At 36.3% G+C, this 24,972-nt stretch overlaps 1 protein-coding gene across 3 annotated transcripts; it reads right to left on the reverse strand.

The window, feature by feature from the left end:
• Positions 1-1,684: 1,684 nt before the first annotated feature.
• Positions 1,685-21,937, reverse strand: LOC109171024. 3 transcript variants are annotated; one of them, XM_019320158.1, is made up of 31 exons: positions 21,535-21,937; positions 21,336-21,416; positions 20,191-20,246; positions 20,011-20,095; positions 18,909-19,261; positions 17,668-18,162; positions 17,543-17,593; positions 17,201-17,283; positions 16,405-16,504; positions 15,591-15,669; positions 14,699-14,822; positions 14,095-14,201; positions 13,431-13,559; positions 12,602-12,666; positions 12,355-12,519; positions 11,887-12,047; positions 11,668-11,699; positions 10,718-10,875; positions 10,473-10,552; positions 9,750-9,815; positions 9,385-9,671; positions 8,133-8,240; positions 7,724-7,821; positions 7,015-7,075; positions 6,171-6,247; positions 6,019-6,090; positions 5,852-5,928; positions 4,547-4,627; positions 3,710-3,812; positions 3,127-3,279; positions 1,685-2,341 (listed from the first exon to the last, which is right to left on the reverse strand). In XM_019320158.1, exons 5-31 carry the CDS (start codon positions 19,092-19,094, stop codon positions 1,949-1,951), a joined length of 3,591 nt encoding a protein of 1,196 aa, XP_019175703.1. In that variant the 5' UTR covers positions 19,095-19,261; positions 20,011-20,095; positions 20,191-20,246; positions 21,336-21,416; positions 21,535-21,937; the 3' UTR covers positions 1,685-1,948. The 3 variants fall into 3 exon arrangements, with proteins under 3 accessions (XP_019175703.1, XP_019175704.1, XP_019175705.1); XM_019320159.1 differs by lacking the exons at positions 18,909-19,261; positions 20,011-20,095; XM_019320160.1 differs by lacking the exons at positions 18,909-19,261; positions 20,011-20,095; positions 20,191-20,246; positions 21,336-21,416; positions 21,535-21,937 and having other exon boundaries at positions 17,772-17,877.
• Between the last annotated feature and the right edge of the window lie 3,035 nt (positions 21,938-24,972).

Genomic DNA, 24,972 nt, shown 5'->3' on the forward strand with positions numbered 1-24,972 from the left:
GCCGCATGACACGAGGATGAGGATGCCCCAGCCGTCCATGCCAAACATCAGAGGAGACACTAGAAGCCACTAACGCAGCAGGACTCGAACGAGTAACAGGCCAGGAATAGAGACCTCCCGAAGCCAACCCTTTATACATAATAGCCTTGGTTGAACGATCCTTCACAAAGAAACAATCAGAGTGAAATTCAAAGAAGACTCTATTATCGCGAGCAAAGCGTTGGACAGACAATAACGACGCAGAAAGCCCAGGAACATATAACACATCAGATAATCGAAACAGTACTGTATGAGAAGAGGCTAACGAAGAAGAACCTGTACCAACAATAGGCAGACACTTACCATCACCAACACGAAGCTGATCCGAACCATTATAAGGAGCCGACGAGGACACTAACGACGGATCCGGCGTGGCATGATTAGACGCACCGGTGTCAGGAAACCATTGGTGCACATCAACAGAGGCCGCATCATCCACGGGATACGCAACATTAGCTCTCGGCCCCGGAGCTCCGTCATATCGGCGAAAACAAGTGGCGGCCGAATGTCCTTGACCGGAGCAAATCTGACATTAAACAACGCCGGCACCACCATGACCACGAACACGCCCCTTGCCGCGACCACGGCCACGGTTATCGCCTCCACGCTGTTGATCACCCGAACGACCACCATCACGTTGTGCCGCCATAGCCACCGGTGCAACAGCAACATCCCCAGCTTCGTCCGCACAGATGAAAGCCTGAGAGATAAGAAAATCAGACAGTTCGGACAAAGAAACAAGAGGACCACGCGTCAGAGACGCCACCAGGGGGCAGTATTCCGACCGAAGACCACGGAAGATGTACATGTTCTGATCTTCCAGCGTCACCAGACGACCGGCGAGCACTAAATCCTCGATGAGAACCTGCGCACGACCAAGATAATCAGGAATCGAAGCATCTCCTTGCCGCAACCCCTGCAATTCACCCACCAAACGAAGAGCACACGCCCGAGTCGTCGACCCGAGCGTCTGTTCAATTGACAACCATAGGTGCCGAGACGTCGACTTGCCGATGGCGAGATGCATCATCTCATCAGACAACGATGAGATGAGAAGAGACAACACAGCTTTGTCTTGCCGCAACCAAGCCGCCCGAGCAGCGGAAGAAGAAGCGGGCAGAACAACAGCAACAACCCCCTCAGCCGAGGGTACCATGAGCGCCGTGAGTGGTGGGCAGGAGGACGAACCGTCAACAAACCCTAGCAACCCTTGTCCATCAAGAAAAGGAAGCAGTTGAGTACGCCAAAACAAAAAGTTGCGAAAGGACAACTTAATGGAGACAAAGTGGTGTGCCGAGTAGAAAGACACCCTCGACAATGGCGCAGCAAAAGAAGCCTCGAAAACGGTCCACCCGGAACTGCCGACAGAGCCGTCATCACCGTTGACATGCACCATAGAGAGAAAGAATTAAACCTGCCGATACCAGATGAGGATTTGATATATCTGAATAATGAATAATGTATCCAGTACATGGTATATCTAGCTGAGTAGACAAGACCTAATACAAGACAAATACTAATAATAATAGAGTCCTAATAGTAATAACAATAGACTCCTAATATAATCATTCGTTGTATATATGTGCTACTTTCGCACATAATCATGTATTGAATGTTAAATGCGTGTAGTAACGGGAGAATTATCTAATTTCCTAAAAAACTTCAACATCTCCATAATTTGCAAATATGCAATTAACCTCTATTACTCTATACGATCAAGAGTAAATACAATGTTCTATACAAATGAATTTTGAAGAGCTGACGACTATGCAGCATTCCTTATTTCAACGCCTAAGTACTCCTTTAATTTCTTGCAAAATTCATACCCCCAAACTAGGCATTCAAAATTGCCATTTTTTGCAGTTCACGTATTTAATTATTTTCATAAGAAACTGAATGAAAACAGCAATTAATAGAATTGAATGACTCCTGTCATTGCAATGAGTGGCTCAACCTCAACACGCTTGGCCTTTCCTTCTTGAAGTAATTGCGGTAGTGAATTGGCTTCTACAGGCGCAGTTCCTTTGCTGGTCCATAATGTCACATGAGACCATTCATTTTTAGACTGAATCTTTTCACCATTAATAGAGCCAATGCAAGCTTCAAGTGCAGCCACCCTTTCAGAGAATAATAGAGCCGTCATTTCTACAGGCACCTGTTGATGAAGAAAGGGAGCAAAACTTGCAAGAGTTGCCACACTGTGACTTCCTTTATGAGCAAGCGTCACGTGGGCCTTTTGAAGGTGGCTTCCCAAGTTTTTGTCCTTAAGAAAAGCTCCGGCTTCAGAGTCATTCTTAGCCAACTGTCCAAATTGTTAATCAGATCGTTAGATGAAAAGTTTAGCCTCCCAAACTATGTGGTTTGTGATGTGTATATGAGATTTGCTACTAGTAGATATGATTCAATTTGCAGAAATATTGTGTTTGTCAGCCTAACTTATCTTGGAGCTCATCTACTCTAAAAAGAAGAAGCTCAACCAAACAATAAAAATCACAAAGTGGCATTTCAGGCCTGATAACAAGAAGCCACCTCTTTTTCAAGGAGTACCAGATAAAAGCTTTTTAGAAAAACCTCTTTTTGACTGGGCCAAACAAGCTAACAGGTAGGTTGAGCTATTCATTCACAACCACTTCGCTTCAGAAAAAAAAAAATCTAATAAAAGGTCAAAAAACACCACCACAGCAACACTACTGCAGTACTGCCAATGGCATGTAAACAGATTTAATAGATAAAATTAAATCCTAATGTTTACTCCATGACATAGAGTTACTGCATGGATTTGTTGTTATTATTATTATTACTATTACTATTATTATTATTTTGATAATGCTTATCTGATTATTCATGATAGAATCAACCAACTCCCACATAGCCAATGAATATAAAAAATTTCTCTTTTAAATCATCATACAAATAATTGCCACATCAGGGAGTAATTTTAGGAGGGTGGTGGTAAAATAACATTTTTCTTAATAGATTTAGGCATTTTACAAACAGTAAAAATGTTGATGTCTTTAAGATCTATAGTGCTCTACCAAGTTTTAGAAATGCAGATAGAGAAGTGAAGAGGGGGGGAAACAAGCTTACATTATCAAGAAGACTTTGGATTTCTGTAACAGGCAAGCTGACGGCAGCAAACACAATTGTTCCAAGCTTCCTCTTCTCAATTGCTGGTGTCTCACCCGTAGCAATAGCCCTCAGTTGTTCCAATACTTGTTTAACAGCAAATTCAAATGAAACCTGAAAAGTGTGGAGCACAATATTACATGACACCAACTAGACAGCAGCAAGACTTTGGTAGTGGTAAAAGCAGACTCAACACCATGATCTTATGCATATTGAGCTCTATATTTTTGTTTTAAAGGAGTGGTGCTAAATATCAAATTGTCACTTCTATCAACACTGTTTCCCTAAATGTGGAAGAGGGGGGGGGGTGGGGGGGGGGGGTGGGGGGTATGCAACATGATAAAAAAAAAAAAGAAAAAAAAATTCTCAGGAGGACAATCTAGCCACAGCAGCAGTGTAGCGGGCAGCCGGGAACTAAATATCATGGTTAATAATCTCAACTATACACTTTTCAGGAAAATGAAAGAGAAAACCAATGGAATATGCCTGACAAATTATAGAAGAATGCAAAATCATGTAATGATGCTATGACATCTGCAGTGACCTGTATTGAATTAAGATAGTCAGCATTTGCAAACAACACATCTCGTAGTTCTTTCTCCCATTTAGCCCACTCTTTTGCAAATGTCCCTTTTGCTGGCTCCAATCTGCCAGAACAAAGAAATGATTCTATTATTTACATGTGTGCATGTACAAAGAGGAGGAGGGTAAGTTGATATAGAGACCTCCAAATTCCAGAATGAATAAACAGGTGTTAAACACAACATTTCTAAAGAAATATAGAAGAACATTGATGCAGTAGTTAGTGATTAAGAATTACTAATAAGAAAATGATAACAAGGCAAAATGAAAGCCAAGAAGAGAAGATGTTAATATTTCAGGCAAAGAAGTACTCTGCATAAAGTAATGACATAACCTTCATCCCATCAAAAGCAATTTTATGCAAGGAATGTGCTTTAGATTACTCTTCCATTTACAGAATTTTATAAGAAATGCTTCCAGAAAATGGTACATGGAGCACCCCAATGACACATAATCAGTGCATAAGGGGCCTCACAAAAGCATCAAATGGATTGTGATATATAAATTAAGCAATCACTATTTTCAGAAAGGACAGTGTCTTGAGACTTACCTAAATGAGAAGAATAAACCCAGAGCAGGAATATAAAATTTCAGTACCAACTATTGATCAAAGAGTAAAGATTTGGAGAAACATTACGAAGTCACAATTCAGGTAAAATTTGGGGAATGATATACACTACAAACATTTCTACCACTAAAAGCAATTCACAGTGCAAGAAATTTTATTTATTTATTTATTTTAAAGTATGAATGAGGAGTCTATCAACTAGCAAAGAACTGAATATAATATTTTCCTCACCTCCGATGCCTACTAGTATGGAGATGGTACAACTTCATTCCTTCCTCCAAAATAGACTTCACTGAATCCGGTAAAGGAGACCTTCACATTGTATTGTAGAAAAATATGCATGATGTTTTTGGAAAACAAATTGAAAGATAAAAAACCAATAATTGATGATAGAAATGACCTGCCGCAACCAAAACTCTAAAAGGATATTACAAGGGATGTTACAAGAAGTAAATGGAAACCTTTATATCAAATGAGGGCTTTAAGGTGCAAAAATTATAAGAAGCTAGGAACGTTATCATTTTAATCAATTGCATCATTTTGTTGTTTTATTGGAACTCCCAAATTCCACATCCTCCTTCAGGTAATATCACTAACAAGCATTGCTCTCTTCACTTTTGAGAAACTTCTGTTCAGTTCCGTAGCCATGAAAACTTAACATCACTATCAGACTCTAGCAGTATTTCATATTCCCAAAGCACACATGATGCTTCACCCATTCAGCATACATCAATGAAATGGATATGCTGTAAGAACTGCTTATCTCATCAGAAAACTAGATGCTTCATTTGGTGAAAATGTGAAATTCAAATAAAATTCAGTATTACTGACTATAATTACATCCCATGGCAAGAGAGCAATAGAAGGATGAAAAAACATAAAGATGCAGTGTTAATAGTTGGTGACACAAACATTGTTCAATTTGATTGATTAAAGATTTGGAAATATGAATGTGAGCATATAGCTATTACTGTGCAATCCAACTATCAGCTTAGGCTTTTAGTTGAGATGGAGCACATGCTTCAACTTGGTATCAGAGCCAGACCCAAGGTCATGGGTTCGAATCTCAGCGCCACTCGTAAGCGACTACGGTTTACCGGTCCACGTGTTGCTTGGAACTCACCGCACACGTGAGGGGGCGTGTGAACATATAGCTATTACTGTGCAATCTAACTATCAGCTTAGGCTTTTAGTTGAGATGGAGCACATGCTTCAATTCTGAATTTGGTTGGGACCTGAAAACCAAATTCCATACATACATAATGTTTGAGAACCAAAAGTTCTCTCATTTCCCTGGTTTGTTCAGACTTCACCTTGCTAATGCCATTTAGGTTGCCTTTACTTTCACTAGTAATACACTAGACTGGACAGACAACTCATCCTTTGAGAAACCATTCAAATCAAGAGAATATACAATCAAGAACTGATGGATAGCAAACGTCTTTAATGCAAGAGAAAGTGAATCAATCAATCAGATTGAAGATAACTAAAGTAAATATCATGATGGATAAAATGTACTGAAGAAATCATTCTGACCTTTCGGATTTTAGTAAAGGTATTTTGACAAGTGAGCCAAAACGTCCGATCAGATCAGTCTCAAACTCCTCTCGACTCTAAGAAAACATGGACAAATGTATGTGAATGAAATTTTGAAATGACATACCATCACCAAGAATCTTAACAATTAATTAAAAAAAATTTACCCTGCCATCATAAAGATCATAAAACATTAGCAATACATAGCCGGCATTTGGTGATGACTTGTCAAGATTTCCCTGTTTGATGAGGAAAAGAGATTCATCAACCATGAGACTCAGCAGAGTAGAATGCCATATAAAAAGGAAGAGTGATGTACCGGATGATTAACTCGGTGTAGTACTCGAAATATGAAAACGGCAAGAGCATCAAGTGAAAATGGATTTCTTTCAGTTCCTGCATGTTTGGTGAAATAAGAGTCAGAATTACAGCTTTTAAAAATACACAAGGATTCAATGAACAAACAAAAAGAAAATGTTACATTAATCAAGATCCAACCAAAACCTACTACCAGTACAAACCAAAAAATCTAAAAAAAATTGGGCAAGAAAAATTAAGGCCAACGTAGTCCAATATAAGGAAACATGGATACACAGGTAGAAAGAACGAAGTTGGATATGGAGCACTATCAATTATGTCGTACAATATTTAGAATCTCTTGCTTTGCTTCATCAATTCATACTTTAATTTTATATACATATACTCCGTAATTGATTGATTTGCAGTATCCAAATTGCTTGATGGCACCAGCTTTTAGCTCAGAGCATACTAAGAGATGCACAGTGACAATCTAGAAAGAGACAGTTATACATCGTGATGACACTGGAGGCATTCTGAAGAAAATAATGATATAGCAAATCTGAAACTGGAGGAGTTCTCCATTGAAAGGCACATAGATTCATGTCCCATTCCTTCAGTGATGCTATTTTCTCCATTGAATAAGGTTGGCAAATACAGCAAGTTGAAATAAAAATAAGTATAATCCAACAAAGTAAAAGTACAGGAAAATCAAGATATATAATAGCACCATAATGCAATCGTGAAGAAGTATGGCAAAGCACTTAATTAATACTCTATGGAAGCTAACATGTATAGCAATCTAGCTGTAGACTTTAGAAAATTAAGACATTACAAAAAGAATAAAACCAAAATTTTTTAAAAACCTTCTGAGTCGGGCACAACTGGAATTGCAGATGATTTGGTGCTTCGACACATATCCTCAATCTGCACAAATAAAATGCATTTGTCATGGGCAAAAATATTTAGGTTGCTCAATTAAAAATGTTATAATGTATACAAGCAGAGGAGAGAATAACATAAGCTGGGGGTCCAAATCACATGTGCCATCTACAGGAGGGGGGATTAACAAGACCTCATCCCTAGGAAGAACCAAAGCAGTGGAAAGTACAGACCAAAATCTTTGAAAAGATTTTAGCACCAATGAGCACACCAAGCACTTCTTCAACTTTTCTCTAACAAAATCCAAATTCCTTCTCCTAATGTCCTTCAAAGAAACAACTAAACTATTTCCATTTTTATTTATTTTTTTATAAGAAAAATGGATGTATTAACTGGCACCAAGGAGGTGCCATCTAAAGTACAGACAAAACAAACACAGGATTATCGATGCAAGTTTGAGTTTACCTTTAGAGTTACTACTGAACAATAAAAACTTCTAAAGTAATTCCATTTATCCCAGTTGAGGTTGCTTTGATAACATTTTGCACCATTCTAGTATGGTCTCTCATAAGACCTTCAATTAACAGCCGTTGATAGCTAGGGTGTACATAGTTAAATGCAGAAGTGCTTGACACTGAATTATACTAATGTATACTAATGGAGAGATGTAAGCAAATAAATAACAAATATTACCTGTCTCCAGACTTCCTCGTTTGGTGCATTCTTGTCAGCAAGCATTACTGAATAAGATTTTGCCCTGCGTGCATCAGCAACCTTCTGCCAGTATCTAGCTGTTGATATAAGCAGTTGGTAATTAAAAAATCTCAGGCTTTGACATCAACTGAAAACCCATCTAATTTTGTAGCAAGAAAGAACCAAATAACACTTTGCTTTTCAGTAAACGGTTGATGGACTAATGGGTTGCACTCTAATCCTAGGAGAATATCAGGGCAGTTTAGTGGTCTCTGACTCTCTGTACAGTCAAAGTCCATTTCGCATGTCTTTCATGCTTAGTAAAAAGAAAAAAGGGGGGAGGGGAATGAGCATAGATCACCACAACCACAACAGTTTATTGAATGAACTACTGAAGGTCCATCCATACCCTTAATAAGATCACCCATTAAACTTTGAACTGGTCGATCATCCCCAAGACCTCCTGGGGCATTCAGTATTTCCTTACATAGTGCAGATTTAGCACAACCAGGTATTCCTGCAATTTAAAACTGATCAAAACGAAAACATACAGCAACTAGCAGCAATGTGCCTGACACCATCAAAGGAAAGTTAATGGTATAATACAAATCCTTTTAAATATCAGGATACAAGCATATACTTCAATAATTTTTCAGGCATTTCAACTTTGCAACAGACATTATTATTAAGCTTCATACGTTTGGAATCTCACCACACAGGTTTTCACTCTTAATTAAGCCTGCAAATGAGTACCAGTCCATTTCTCTTCTTGATTTATCCCATTAATTTTCTTACTGCAAATGATTCCACGGTAAGTTATCAAAAATAAATAAAGAGAAATCCTAAACTAACTCACTTTCACATCATTTTCCATAAATAAATAAATGATCTGACATTTGTGCATAATGACATTATGTGCAGTTAAATTAATAATGCATTGCTTCTAGAATACTCTCACAGTTTTATTGGCATTTGACATGGCACATGGTCTATGAAAAGCTAATTCCATGCTTCTACACCTACTTCTTTTGCTGAAGTATTCCAATAATACCTTTGGTTTTGTATTTGATACATGTAGTCTGGTTTAATGTTGAAGGGCATTAGAGCATTTTACAAACCTATATTAAATGTTCTTAGAAGTCCAGTAGTGGGCAATATTTTTGTGACATCTTGAAAAAGAAACATGGCAAGTTAAATGGAAAAAAGTTCCTATTTACTGAGAGAGAACAATCAAAGTACACAAATTACAAAGTGGCATGTAAATACCTAAGAAACATGAAGCAAATTCCTATTTTCGTTCCCTAGAAAAGAAAATAGTATTTCTCAAGCATATACTTTTCGCTTTTGATAGGTGAATAGATTATATAAAAAAAGGTGCCGAAGAGACGCCACAAATACAAGTTACAATGAGCATACAGAAAGCACAAAAATCAACACAAATTTGGGCTATTGAAGAAACTGATCAAAGAAAGGGCACTATTAGGATACTCCCCTTCTCATGGATGCATTTTGCAAAATGAAAAGCAAATTAAAAGCACAAACTTTGAAAAGCTTCTTACAAGGCATGAAATATATCAGATGAACATGCAAAGCATGGAAGCAACATAATATACAGCTAAACAATTGGGGGAAAAAAACCATCACAGGAACAAGAACAATACCTGGAAAGAAAACTATGAGACCTTCATCCTTCATAACAGTATCCTTGCTAGAAATACTATGGCCAAGTGGTGGCACATCCTTCTCCTGCTCAAGATCACCTTCTTCATCTCGTCCATCAGTAATAGCTAGGAAATCTTCAGATTTCACAAAGCTTCCAGCAGCTCCAATCAATGCCTGGTTTTGTGGGCTACGCTTTGCATACTGTTCTAGGAAAGGCTCGGCTTCACTGAGATATATGGATGATGAGAGTTGCTTATTCCCATGCTTTCTGCGTATGTACACAGCCCTGGAAACAGAAGTTTACACAAGATGGAATGGATCAGAAACTAAAGGCCAGTTGAAAGGAAAGGCTGTCAACAAGTACCATTCATCTAGCATCTTGCTCATTGCTTGTTGTTTCGCTGGTGAAGTGTTCCAAATCTTCATTTGCCTAGAACCACAAGAAGATTACACAACTGTGAAAATAGGATTTGCATGGACATTATAATACAGCAAAGCTGGCAACAAGCCACTGTGTTCATACACTACCAAAGACCAGATTTCCAGCATTTGCAGGTTTATATAGTGGACTTAATGTAAATACATGCTTATTTTCTAGCAATACCATTGGCTAGTTTCAGCATTAAGTCATTAACTTCACTATTTTGTCATTTCACGTGTTTTACTTATTACATCTGATAGATAAAACAGCATAGATGCATGCAGAAACAGTAACAACCACATGATGAAACAATGAAGTTGCAAGCGTAGAATTCATGCAAACACAGAGAACATGTTGAACCCATAAGTTGATCTCAAGCAGCAATGAAATTGCAATTAAAGATATTTGAATCTGCTAGAAATAAGGTAAGAGAGCAAAAGTCAAATAACTCATCTTTCCATGATCAGAGGAACATAAGACAGAAAGAGCAAACAGAATTTGCAATCAACTGGATTAGTATAGGATCAGCATATAAATTTTCCGGAAGTTATACTCGATGCTTCTGTTTTGGTAGGTAGATGCACATGTAGAATGGTGCAGCAATGATCCGTTATGAGCTTTGATGTTGAACCTGCTGCATTTAAGGGGTTATAAACAGACAATCACCTGAGATAATAGGTCTTGTATGCCATTGGGCCTTGTTTAAAAAGAGTTGGCAAGCCATTACGTATCAGAAAAGTTCTCAACTGCAAGGAATATAAGATGAAGTTTAGAATGAAGAAATTCGACATGTACACAACATATTTTCAGTTCAGATCAGAAATAATTGTGCTCAAACAGGTGTACAGGCTTCCTCAAGTTTTTTTTTTTTTTTTTTTGATAGGAATTCTATTCGATAAAAGCATATATACCTTGTATGTAAGAAATTTCAACTTGACCATCAGATTGGCATCTTCATCAGCTAAGCTATTGTTATCATCATCACCTTTTACCATTTGACTGCTGCCTTTTAAAATGTGAGCAGCAGTTTCCCCATTGGCTTTGAATAAGTTCAGATCAACAAAAAAGCCTATGGAAGAGCAAGAAAAATCAGCAGCTAATATATGATTGGTTTATATATCACTATATCGAGGAAACACTAAAATTTATCTATTGTCCATGGATTTTGGATCTTAAGTAGAGAAAAACAGTTGATACTACAAAACAATCATGAACCCATATGCACTTGTACAAAGCTTAAGATACCTGTTTGCATAAAATATGTATCTTAAGGACCATGGGAAACTCTACCATCTATTTAATGATTAAAGACCTTAGAAAACAGTAGCATCTATCTCAAAGAACATACAATACACTAGAATGTTATTACTATATGGGATGCCAACTCTGTATAATTGTATATCATAGAGGATACAAAAGCTTTATCATTTTCAAACTAATAATACCTATCTCAAGTAATAGCATTATTTTTTTTCCATGTCAAAACTAAACCTATTCATTCTTCACACAGGCAATTAACAATCCTTTGCCAGCAGTGAGCAACAAAAATATATAATCTCTTAAACATCCAGCAGGTAGACAACTTTGGAGAAAAAATTGTCTTGCGTGATGCATTTTTTAAAATTTTTTAAGTCTCCTATTAGAGAATTAATGGTAATAGTTTAAAAATTTTCAGGTATAATATTGACAAATTCAACAACAATTAAAAACATAAAATGCATCTTTATTATCAAACAGAAGACAATAGTTCCTCATTTAACATAGGTCAAGCTGAAGAGAAAATTACGATTCACCGGATTATATTTAAAACCCTTGAAGAAGTACAGTTTTATTGGAATCTAGAAGAAAACAAAATGCTTACCTCGATATAGTGGCCACAATTCAGGCTTCCGCCTGAAACATGTTGATTATCTTGTTAATAAATAAACAAAATATATATAATACACATACATGTATGTGTGTGCACACATATTTACATGAATCATGCAATTGATCTGTCCCATTCAAACTAACTAAATGAAAAAAAAAAAAAAAAAAAAAAAAAAAAACTAAAGTACAAGCAAAAAAGTTCAAAATAGACCTCATCTCCTTGTGGTATTGCCGGAAGACTGAATCATTAAACACATGGATCACCATTTTGAAGTGCAGATTGTCACTGGATACATCTTTAATTTTTTTAAAGTCATAGAAGCATTTAAAGGACGTACGATAGCGTCTTTCCTTCATTAGACGAATCATTTCCTGTAACAAGTACAAATTTATACACAAGTTAATATTGATCTGACCAAGTAAAAATATTAATGCACAGTGTAACTGAACAGTGTTAGGGTAGTGATCTAATAGGTGGGATAGAAGGTTCTATCAAGCTACTTGGTTTTTTGTATGAAGTGCAAAATTGACAAACAACCAATATTGATCTGACAGTGAAAATCCTAAACTTAGCAACTAATTGTCACAAATAATCAGATAAATCCAGATGGCACTGTCCAATCAACTTAGTGCACCACCACCAGTTATTTGTGTTAAATTACAAAACAAGTACTCTAACCTGTAATTTTGCAGTTGAATAATCAGCAGGATGTGCTTGTAAGAACTTTGAAATTACAGATCGGTCAGCAGTTCTCGAATGTGAATTCGATGTTTCAGTCCCAAACCAATCAAGATGATTTGGACAAAATGCGGAACCAACACCATTGAGAAGTGCTTTTATTTGCTGCAGAGATTGTTACAAAGTACTTTCAAGAAATGTGACTGTAAGCATAACTTTGCCCTCTATAGAATATGCTGGTTGTTACCTGCTTCTCATCTGACCTATTTGCAGCACAAATTTCACGAAGGGTTGGTCCCAAGTCTAAGCCAGCTGGAAATATAAAGCAACATTAGACACATTTGAGACAATACAAAAATAAAACAAGGTAACAAAGAATTAGGTACATTGTTGCTTCGATAAAAACAAAGGTGCACAAAGGAGAAGTAATCCCATATACTTCTAATGCCTTATTGCGTGTTAGAACTTGTGAGTTGAAGGTTCAGCAGAACATCCAACAAGTGGCAAAGATGTAAATCAGGCAAGGCAGCAGGACTCTATAAACTAGGGACCCAAGGCGGCATGTATGACACCCTACATGAAACCAAACTAATTTTAGTAATTTCAAGTTTTGTCATTTTGGTTTCATGTTTATAAATTTCAAGGTTTGGATGTGATTTTAAAATTCAGGTTTCAGATTTATTTTGATAACTTGGTATTAGCTCAAATAAAATAAAAAAAATAGACAGAATAATAAAATAAATAAGACTGTTAAAAAAATAGTTAGGTCCTTCAATTTTGTAGCAGAACAACATCATATATGAACAAAGAATGCTAACTGAAACAGTGACTCACTTAAAAGGATACTAAATGACCACTTCCTTACAGCAGCTGTTCAAATTTACTGAATTTGAGTATGAGACAGCTAATGACGAACATAGTACTCTGATTCCCCATGTACTGTAAGTTGTCCCACAATTCTATAATGCTTCAATATTTACATAAGACCATGCTATCCTTGTGATAAGAAGGATCAGATGTAAAATGAATAATTAACGATGTTCAAATGAACAAAATGCAGGAAAATAAAAGCTTACCACCCTCTAATGGTGGCAGAGGAAAGTCCCTTAACACCTGCTCCAAATGTTCCAAGCTCTCACGCCTTACAATACGAGCCACAAGACCCTCCAAAATATCGCCTTGCACCTTTATATGGTCTTTTGATCCTGAGCATCCAGGCAAGGAAAAGGGGATAAGAAAAATATTTCTAAAATAACATCAGAAAGCATTCAGTAAAAACACGATAGCACTCTTTGCAAATAATATGCCAGGATGTAGGAAATAAGACTTTAAAGGCACTATAAAGATGCTAATAGTAAGAAAAGGATAATTTCAGGTCAACTCATAAAACCATGATTTTGTTATTTGCTTATACGTGTTTGAGCTTGATATACTAATAGTTCTGTTTTTTTTTCCTTTTATATTCATTGCATTGTAGGAAAGCTCAAGGCAATATGGCATTTGATGAATAATATATAAAGTGGCATTATCATGTAACTGAAGCAAATAAAGCAGTGGAGCAATATATGATGCGGAGTCCCAAATGCTGCTTAAGCATAAGGTACTAATACTCTCTAAAGAAACAAGAACTAAATTTCATTATTGGTGCATAGGACACAAGCATAAGGAACTCATCCGAAGCACACAGCCAATTTGGCAAATACACACATAACATGCTGTTCTAATCAGGATAAAACATACCAGGGACAGATATATCAGCAACTTCATCCAGAGCCTTGCAGACAGAGGTTGCTGTTCCCTCCTCACAGAGGGCATCAAATGCAGCAAAAAAAGACGTCACTGACTTCCTTCAAAATGAAGGGGAAAAAATTGTTACAAAACTTTAGCTAGTTTTCATTACCTCATAAATAAAGCAAAGTTTTTAACAGTCCAACAAAATTCTCTCTTTTGTCAAAGAACAAGATTCAAGCAGTAGTTAGATCCTACTGCCCATGTACAGTGCAATAAGACGAGAGCAAACCTATTTTCAAGTGTTTCAATTTCAATTTAGATATACCTCATTTAGCTTTAAATATTGTCAGTAAATTATCAAACTTTAGAAAATCAACAGGAGTTCATCCAACCATTTCCAAGCATATCAACCATTAAGCTCCAGACATCACCAGTAAATGATCACATTTTAGAAGAGAAGTAAAAGGACTTCATCCAAAAATTATGCAAGGTGTGACATTTTTAGAAGAGAAGTAACAGGATTTCATCTAAATAGTTGTGCAAGTAAAAACAAACTGATAATGAGTTCTCATGATATGAATCAAAATGGAAACGGCAATTCTTAATAATTCACCTTGTTGAGAATAACCACACATGATTTGTTGGTAGGCGCCACTTTCTGCAAAAAGCAATTATATCTGGAGTTGAATGAAACTTTGGTTTTCTATTCCCCAATTCTGCTACTGCAGTAACAACTACTGCTCAAAGACAAGTATTAGAAAAATATCAGGAAGTGCAGCGACAATATAATTGACACACACAAAGTAAGAAACATGGAATCCAAACATCCATACTAAAATCTGAAGACCGCGTAATGGGTTCAGGCATAATGGGCATCACATTGATATAGGGTATCCAGATCCTATAAAGTATGAACTGAACTATTTTTGCTTGGTTAAATAAATAAAAATTAAGAAAGGAAGGCAGTAATATATCTAAACACCCAAATCTCAAGAAATGAATCAGGAACTGAGTGGTACAAAACATGAAAATGTAAGGGGGGAAAATAATGGAAGTGTGGCAAAGATAGGCTTGAATCCTTCAGCCATGTAAATAGATAACTGAAGTGAAATTACTAGTTCTGTGGTCAAAATTGCCTTCTATTACATGATCAAGGCTTAGATTTCAAGTAATGGAACTATGGAAGTGTTGCAAAGATAGGCTCGAATCCTTCACCCATGTAAATATATAACTGAAATGAAATTACTAGTTATATGGTCAAAATTGCATTCTATTACATGATCAAGGCTTAGATTTCTTCACTTAGAGATCACAATAAGATTTCAGAATTCATGTCCTTGACTTGGAGAAGACACTGTACTTCAAACAGTTAAAGTAGTACAGTTGGTGCAATAAAATAAATAAGTTCTGAATGGTTGTAAGTTTAATTGCTAAAAGAATTAACATATCAATTGATTTGATAGTTGAATGTCACATGCCAACTTGGCTTAGTTTTGTTCCCTTACCATAATCTTCCCGTGGACGTTGCCCATGATCTCCCAAGACAGCAGTGACTAGTTCCATTGATAGGCACATGCGGTTTTTCTGAAAGAGGATAGCTAGTTACACTATCATAGTAAAGGTTAAAATCTTTCAAGGGCAGTCAGAACCAGACTATGCAAGTCCTATATTCATTAAAAGTAGTGTCTTTACATCATAAATTAGCATAGATAATTCATGCAACACATGAAATAAATACACCACTTAATTTAACTTAATATCACCATAGACCATGAAAAGCACTGGTATATGAGGTTGAAATAAATGCAACTCTCTATGTATATTCAATGTAACCATATACCAAAGAAGCAAATTGCACTAAAATATGATATGCCAATTCATTTCAGCAGTTTTCCCAATAATCTAAACCTAATACCATTGACAATAGAATGAAAACCACCCAAAGCCTCAAAAAAGGAGGAAAATAATCTTTTCAGATATAAAGTCACTGATTTATAATTCAACTAACGTTTTCTTACTAACCAGCAATATTTATTGTCTCTCCAACAGACACCATACAATAGTTCAAAGCATGGGACCATAGAAAAAAAAAATTAATAGTTTTTAGAAGGTTAAACTGGAATTTGAAGCTTTCTTATCAATACAGCTTACCATCTTCAGCCAAATAGCATTAACCAATCACCATTCAGGTACCACAAAAAGCAGACCTAACGATGGTCTCCTACTCTCCTAGGTTCTTTATGAAGTTAATGCAGCAAAAACACATTTTAGTTAATATTTCCATCATAGAAAGGCAAAGAAAATTTTCTAATTCTGAACCTCAAGATATTCATTGAACTCTTCTTGCTTCCTGCTTGCATGAGGACCCCAAGCTTCTTGAAACATACGTCCTAGAACAAAGACACCAACAGCAGTATAACTGCACCAAACATAAATTTTGCAAATTTCAGTTCATATATAAAAGAGCTGATACTTTCGTATATAGGAGTTCAAGGGCAACAATAATCACAAGACTAATATATATATTGTACATGACCATTTTTAGAATCATTGCAATTTTATGACAGAATTCAAAGATGTGCATGCATTAGGCTTAGTTTGTCATTCCCCACAAATTATTCTGAACTGGTGCACGTCACATAATTCAAAGAACAAACATGTCCAATACCATATAATCCATTCTAATTTTAACAATAACAAGAGTTCTATAAAAAAATAGCGCACTCATCCCAGCTCCCTTTTTCTAATAACACACCAAGCAATAGAATCAACTAGGCAGACAAAATAACAAACTGCAATGACACTATTCGTGGGATCTTTAGGTATTGTGCTAGCATGTTTGTCTGGATTTAAATGTTACCTAGTTCCTCAAGCAGGGAGCATATAATCATGCATCAGAACCAATCAATGATTCAACTACAGAGTAGTAGCACTACAAACTTGACATGAACTAAGAGAAAATGAAATACAATAGGCAAACAATCCACTGCATGGTTACTGACTATCAAATAAACAACATATGTTCACTTGATTTATAGGAAACTCATATCAATAGAGAACATAAAATAAAAATATTACAACCAGACAACAGAAAGGATAATTATTATGAACCTACATGTTACCAAAGCTATTTTTGGCATATGCTCCACCCTCATGTCCCGCATACATAAAAAGAGACCCAGAATGCTTAAGAGATACCTGAATAAAATCAGTCCAAAAGTACCACTGAATCGAATAAATACGTAAATGGTTGAAAATTAAGGGAAAAAAGAAAAAAAGGCAACCACTTTTTTTTTTGGGGGGGGGGGGGGGGGGGGGGGGGGGGCCGGGGGCCGGGGGACAAAGAGTGATAAAAGCTCTTAAGTAGGACAACAAGGATCCGTGAATAACCTTAAAAAAAGGGAAGCATGTGACTACCAAATTAACTAAGTACAAGAATCTATGGGTATATTCCTACCTCCACTGTGGCCAAACCTTTGGTCACCATCTCGATCATCCGTGCTCTAATCTGAAAATTGCTATGATCAAATTAACTTAACTCACATTTAAACCTCATTCCAACAACATTGAAGAATGAATTACCTCTTGATTAGACTTCTCATTTTCAAATTTGGGATAGAATGTAGCTCTTACTTGAGCTTGTGAGAACGTGGACTTGCCAACTGTAAAATTCTCCAGTAAATTACCTCTAAATACATTGCTAAGAGCAGCATTCTTTTGCCCATTTATTCGTTTGTTAACTCCATTGGTCTGGACTTCAGCTGAAGCTTGATTAGTTGGAGCATTTACAACTTCAACTGCTGCTGGTTCACTTACTTTTCCATAAGATTTCTGCTTCCAAACAACCTTTTGATTATGAGCTGGTATCTGATTCATCGTTCCAATGCCTCCAAACTGCAAATGTGGCAATGGAACACTAGAGTGCACATTTTTGTCGGCAATATCCAGCAAATTGATTCCACTGGTGACATCTTCAACAGCAGCAGCAGTTGCAGGTTCCATTTTTGAGGATGAACTGGGTATCCTATTGTAACTTGGCTTTTCTTGCCATCTTTGTTCCCTAAAACCACCCTTTTTCTGCATTTTGTAAATAAAAACCAATTACCATCCCTTTCCGGGATGCTGTCAGCAAAAGAAAATGACTGAAAGAAATTGGACATACTCAATTATAGAGAGCCCTTAAGAATCTACCAGATTCAAAATTATAGAATTGAAGAATATGCAAAAAAAAAAAAAAACATCCGATGATCTCACAGTGTAGAGATCCAAATAAAAGCAAGCTCTGAATATGAACCCTAAGTGCATACTAAAAGGAGGCTGTTAGAAATTAGGAGCCTCAAATAGTAATAATGCTTTGAAACTTCTATAAGATATCTACTATTAAACTGAGTGCACATTTAAAACAAGAGAGATTTTTCTCTCTCAAGTTTCGATAGCTTGACCAGTTTCCTCACACTTCCCATTCATTTGAGAGGTGAAATCTGGCAAGGTTGCCGTTATGCTTCACTCGTTGAAAACACACAGTGATCAAGCACAATTAGCAACTCTGCGTTTAAATCATCATAACACAGATAAACTTAAATCGGATAAAACAAAATATAAACATAATGATTAAATTAAGGAAAACAGTAATCCGTATATAACTATGTCAATTCCATCCAGAATTACATATATGATCATTCAATTTCCGTCCGATAGAGAAATTTTCAGCTCAAGAGAGCACACCAGCTTCCAAATTAGAGCAAATAATGGTTAACATTCTCTGCAACATTCATACGACATATGAAGACAACGCAATAAACATACAGACGGAAGAAGATTACCTGCTTCTGCGACATAGGCGGTGGGCGGAAGAGTGAAGTGGAGAAAGTGAGAGAGCGAGAGTGGATGAAGATGAAAGTTCTGGAAGGGAGAGAAGCAGGTGAAGAAGAAGAAGAAGAAGAAGAAGAAGGATAGCGAGAAAAGCGTGCGACGTTGAAACAGAAAATGATCCTCTGCAACGCCGACATCCACAGGAGAGGAGTGTGTGTGTGTATCCACGTAAATATGGAGGAGGTAAGGAGCGTAAATTAGCGGGGAAGTGCAGAGCGGCGCAACCGCCTTCGAGTCAATCAGTTCCAAAAGGAGAAAGTAGAAAGGCCCGGTCTTTGCTTGCTTACGTTACTGGTGAGACTGACTACAAGAAAATTGGTCATTAATGGGAGGCAAAACCGTCACTAAAGAATCAAAAACCATCATAAAAGACTTTTAATCACGGGAAATTTACCGTCACCACCCATCGTTATTTCTTCCGCGGTTAAAAACAAATAGTGACGGGATATGATACCATCATTAATAAGACATATAATGATAGTATATTTACCGTCACTAAAACATTCTTTTTATGACAAAAAATCCTGTCACTAATAAAACTACTTACTAGTATAAATTTCCTCTCATTATATTCTTGTATTTGATGGGATTTTACTGTCACTAAAAATTATAATTTAGTGACAAATATTATTTTTCTAATTTTGTATATATTGTTACTTCTCATTAAATATTAATTTTTGTAATACATTTTCCCCCCTAATCGATATTATGTTATGTTGTAACTATAGATATTGTATCAGTAAAAATTAAAATTTTTCGCATAATGCAATTAAAGTAAACTCGATCAATATATTAAAAGACTTCATGCATGTTATAACACCAAATGAAAACCCAAATTCACAGAACTCTAGACAAGTTATTTGGGATCAAAAACTTTTGTAACCCTGCTGAATGTTGATGCACTTTAAAAATATATATATGGGTAAGGGAAGAATAGCTCAAACCTTGATGGGAGTCATAGAAGAAACGAATGTACTATGCTTATATTTGGCAGAAAAAACTTTTGTAAACTCAATTAACGAGTACTTATATGGGAAGATAAGAACATCTCACCTTGATGGGAGAAAGATCGTAGAAGAAAAAAACTCCGGATTTAAATTAAAGTAACCAGGTTCGGTACTCTTATAATGCTCAGTCACTGAGAACGGTAAAACAACAATGCCTTCTCATAAAATGGAAAAATAAATAAATAAATTGCAATACGATTCAAATTATCAAGAGTATCAAAGATACCTGATTTGAGTTTATTTTGTGGCCCCTCTGATATTTGTATATATTGTAGGAACCACCTGTAAAGCCATCAAAAATAGCAAATTCAATTTCAAATTCTATTTTGTATGTTCGGGTATGCAAATATAGAGTAATTTTTAACAAATAATGACGAGCCCCAACTCTGCACTGAAGGTGATGTATCGTCGAGAATTAACAGCAATCATGTTTAACATTGTCACAAGGCCAAAAATTAAATAAAACAAAATCCTCATCAACAGCCTTCTTGCGCACATGGAAAAGGAGAGATGTGATGAGATCACTCTTCAGAAGGCTGCTATAGGATAGGAGACAAACTCTAGTTTTTCTTTTTTCAGAATCGGTCATCCTAGGTTATTGATCTAATGAACAAATATAAGGTCTAAATTCTGTGTTGAGGTAGTTTGAGATTATCCCAGTATTTGGTTGACATATATTTTTGTGTGTGAATTACTAGAAGAACGAACATAATCATTTTGAGGTAAAAAGTAATCACAGTTACAATAGCGCAAGGAATACAACAAAAAAAAAAAAAAAAAAAAAAAAAGAATCTAAGTTATCTGTGAGACTGAAAAAATCCACTTTGGAATATATTAATATCATGTAACCTCATAGATAGATTAGGCAAAGGCTGTTCAATCAACACATTTTTCTATTCCAATGCTTTCACAAACAATTCTTAGAAAATAAACTGATGATGATTGAAGATAAACTCTAATACGTAAACACTTCTAGTTTTTATTCACAACATAAAGTTTTCCCTTGTGTTTCCCACAGAAAGTTCTTGAGCCTAATATAATTGCCCCTATGTAACAGAATGCAATTTCTAGATCAAAGCTCTAACATAATTGCCCCTATGTAACAGAATAGGTTCCCATGTCAAGGAATTTGGTGCAAGCTATGTTATGCAGTTCAACATTTACAGACGGATACATTTATTAGCAAATATAGTTGACCTAAACATATGCAATTAAAGTTCTAGAAATTAATATGCTAGATCGTTAAAGAGTATCTCAAAGATATAACTTAATTAATATCATCAAATAGAAAAGATGTCAATACATACACCCATACATGTAAGAATCAATAACAAAATGGAAGAATCAATAACAAAATAAATTCTTTATTACCTTCCTGGAAAAGCATCACTTCTGGTGGAGAGAATGTATTCATAGATTAGCTCATAACCCTAATTGCACTCTGAAGTAGCACTAAAATGCAGCAAAAATATACCAACATTAAGGAAGAAAATAGATTTGAAAATCATGGCGATTCTTCGGAAAGAAGAATAATAAGAAGAAAATACAAAACAAAATTAAGAAAACATACCCAGATTCGCAGATTCGCAGGGGAAGGCGGGGGGCAGAGGCGTCGACTTCTAGCTTCGTCGTCCACCGTGGCTTCTGCTTGCTTTGTTATCGTTTATCATCTTCATCGTAGATTCGCAGGAGAGGGCGGAAGGCGTTGGCTTCTTCGTCAACCGTCGGATTTGCAAGGAACGAGAGAGAGACACTAAGAGAAAAATTGATTAAGGGATTTTAGATATATAAATAATGTGCGAAGACCGGCAGCGACGGAGGGTGATTGGCGACCTTCCTCTGCTCCAATGGAGAACGGGGAGACGACAAACAGGTGAAGGAGGGCGTGACAGCGACGACCAGTGAAGATAAAAGCAATTGGTTGGAGACGATGGAAAAGCCCTAATTTGCTTTGGAGACTATTGCCTAACAGAGACTATGAAGCGGGAAAATTTTGGTGCGAATTAGGTTTAGAATAAATAATTTTCAGACATCAATAGCTAGAGTAATAACACTTTTCCAACCAATAGCGAGAGTATAATTTTAATATAATATAAAAATAAAATTCCGTCACTAAATCATAAACTTTTAACTATAGTAATTTTTAACCGTCACAAAAACTATGCAAACGATACATTTAGTAAGGGGTTTTTCTACCTGTCACTAAGGTTTTGTCACTAAAAATTGTTTTTCTTGTAGTGAATATGACTCAACGTGCTCACGTGTTAGTTCATCACTTTTATTTTATTTTTATTTTTAAATTTTTTTGAATTAATTTAGTATAAAAATTACTCCATACTATATTTAATAATTACGGAGTACTATTTAAAAAAAATTAAAGAAATTAAAAAAAAATTAATACTTACCATTCAGCAGCCGCATTGTGCTTCAACTCTCTATTCTCTTCTCTTTCACTACCACTATAACACACCTGAAAAAATAATAGCAAAAATAGCAGAGAATAGAGGTAGAGATGAAGAAGAAAAGTTGGGTTTAAGAGAGAAAGGGGATTTAGGGTTTGATTGCTGAATTTTTGTCCAAAATCAACGATAAAAATAAAATTTCCAACAAAAACAACATAATATAATTATCTGAGCTAATACATCCAAAAGCCTCTAACCAACTTCGACAAAATCAGCTCTGCAAATCTCTGTTATGTCTGCCCAAACGACATCGTCTGAGCCTTCGTGGCAACTATTTCCAACGGCCAACTGCAAACGTCGTCGTTCCAAGCTTTTATTCAACTTCTCCAACGGCTAACTTCATACGGTGCCGTTTAAGTAAGTGGCTGATTTATCCCCTTACCAAAACGACGTAGTATTGGTCCTTCGACTTCTCATTCCTGCCTTTCCACTCTTGACTTCTGAACATAGCTCCTTCCTTCCCAACTCACTTCCAATTCCTTCATTCACTTTTTCTCCTTCCATATTCAAGGTTATGACATTGCCCTCCTCTTCATATGATCCTTGTCCCCAAGGATCAAAATTTGGAAATTGTTTTGTAATGTGATGATAACTCTCCCATGTAGCTGCCTCCCTAGGTAAGTTTGCCCACTACACCAAGATCTCAACTTCAGCTGCATTATTCCTTTTCACCATCCTTTTTCCCAATGCAGCCACAGGATGTGTCATAATCATCCCATCTGCATCAGTGGAGGGCAACTCCACTTGTGCTTCTTGCCCTGCCCCTATCCTTCTTTTTAATAAGGATACATGAAATACATGATGTATGGTGGTCTCTGCAGGGAGTTTGAGCCTATAAGCCACTGGATCAATCTTCAATCACCTCATAAGGTCCATAAAACCTGGCAGTTAGCTTGATGTTGATTCTAACAGCCACAAAAGTTTGTTTGTAAGGATGAATTTTCAAGTAAGCCCAATCCCCTACTTCTCTCACTTTTATGCCTATCAGTTTGCTCCTTCATCCTTGCCTGTGCTTTTTGCAGGTTTTCCCTGAGGATGGCTATCATGGTAGCCCTTTCCTTGAACCAGTCCTGCCCTTCTCCTTCTGTAATCACTCTAAATGTCAGGAAAGGAGGTGCATATCCATAGAGTGCCTGTAATGTGGAACACTGCAGTGAGGTATGGAAATTTGTATTATACCAGTATTCAGCCAAGTGTAACTACTGGATCCATGCCTTGGGTCTATGAAAGACCATACATTCCAGATAAGTTTCTACACATTTGTTTACTCTTTTAGTTTGCCCATCTAATTGGGAATGATATGAAGAAGACATACTCAATTTGACTTGTAACTTCTTTAAAATTTCCTTCCAGAAATTGCTAGTAAAGATCTTATCTCTATCACTGACAATATCCTTAGGAAGCCCATGTAACTTGTAAATGTTTTCCATGAATAAGTCAGCCACAATCTCAGCTGTGTAAGGATGAGAGAGAGCCAAGAAATGGCTATACTTAGTGAATCTGTCCACTATTACCATAATGACATCCTTCCCTTTGGACTTGGGTAACCCTTCAATAAAATCCATTGATCTGCTTTGCCAAGCCTATTTAGGTATTTGTAAAGGTTGCAACAACCATTGATATGCCACATTTTCTTCTTTACATCTTTGACACACATCACAATTCCTGACTGTTAGAATAACTTCTCTCTTCATTCCCTTCCAATAGAATAACTGTTTAAGCCTGTGATATGTAACCTGTTGTCCAGAGTGACCCACTATGGGAGAATTATGCATTTGATCCAACTGCTTGCCTCTCAGATCCCAGTGCTCCCAATATATATTCTCCCTTTATGCTTGATTAACCCTTCACTGATAATGAAAAGTGAATTTTGGTCTGATGCTATCATCTGTTCAGTTAACACTTTTGTGGCCAGATCATCCCCGTCATAGCTTTTCAGAATCTCCTCAATCTATAGAGGTTTAACAGTGGAGATAGACATCAGCTCAGTATGTTTTTCCATCCTCTTTCTGGAAAGGGCATCTGCCATACAATTCTCTTGCCCCTTTTTGTACTGAATCTCATAACTCAATCCCAGCAATTTGGTAAGTCCTTTCTGTTGCATGGCAGTAGTTATCATTTCTGTTGCATCGCTTAAATTCGAATCTATAGTAGAATTGTGTTCTAATTAATGGAATTTAAAGGATAATCATCCATTTGAACACAAAGCTATGTTGCTTAAACTCTCTCAATGTGTATAAATGCAGAAATGAGTGCTTGATCTCCATCTTTTGTTCTTTAGGTTATAACTAAATTACTCTGCATACTTTTGATATTATTTTTTTTATTCTCTTTTTTTTTTTTTTTTATGTATGTCCACAGTTGCAATGTTTCTGCCGTGCACAGTTTTCGAATCTTCTTACACATTGGTCTTAATTTTATTGTGGTGCTTGGTTCTTTCTTCCAAGTTGCAATTGAAAATAGCATGGTTGGAAGTGCCCTATTTCTGCCATATCTTTTTCAATCTTCTTACACTATTGTCTTCATTTTTGTGTAAAACATGGTTT

Source organism: Ipomoea nil, unplaced genomic scaffold, assembly GCF_001879475.1.
Source record: "Ipomoea nil cultivar Tokyo-kokei standard unplaced genomic scaffold, Asagao_1.1 scaffold3384, whole genome shotgun sequence".
Classification (NCBI taxonomy): domain Eukaryota; kingdom Viridiplantae; phylum Streptophyta; class Magnoliopsida; order Solanales; family Convolvulaceae; genus Ipomoea; species Ipomoea nil.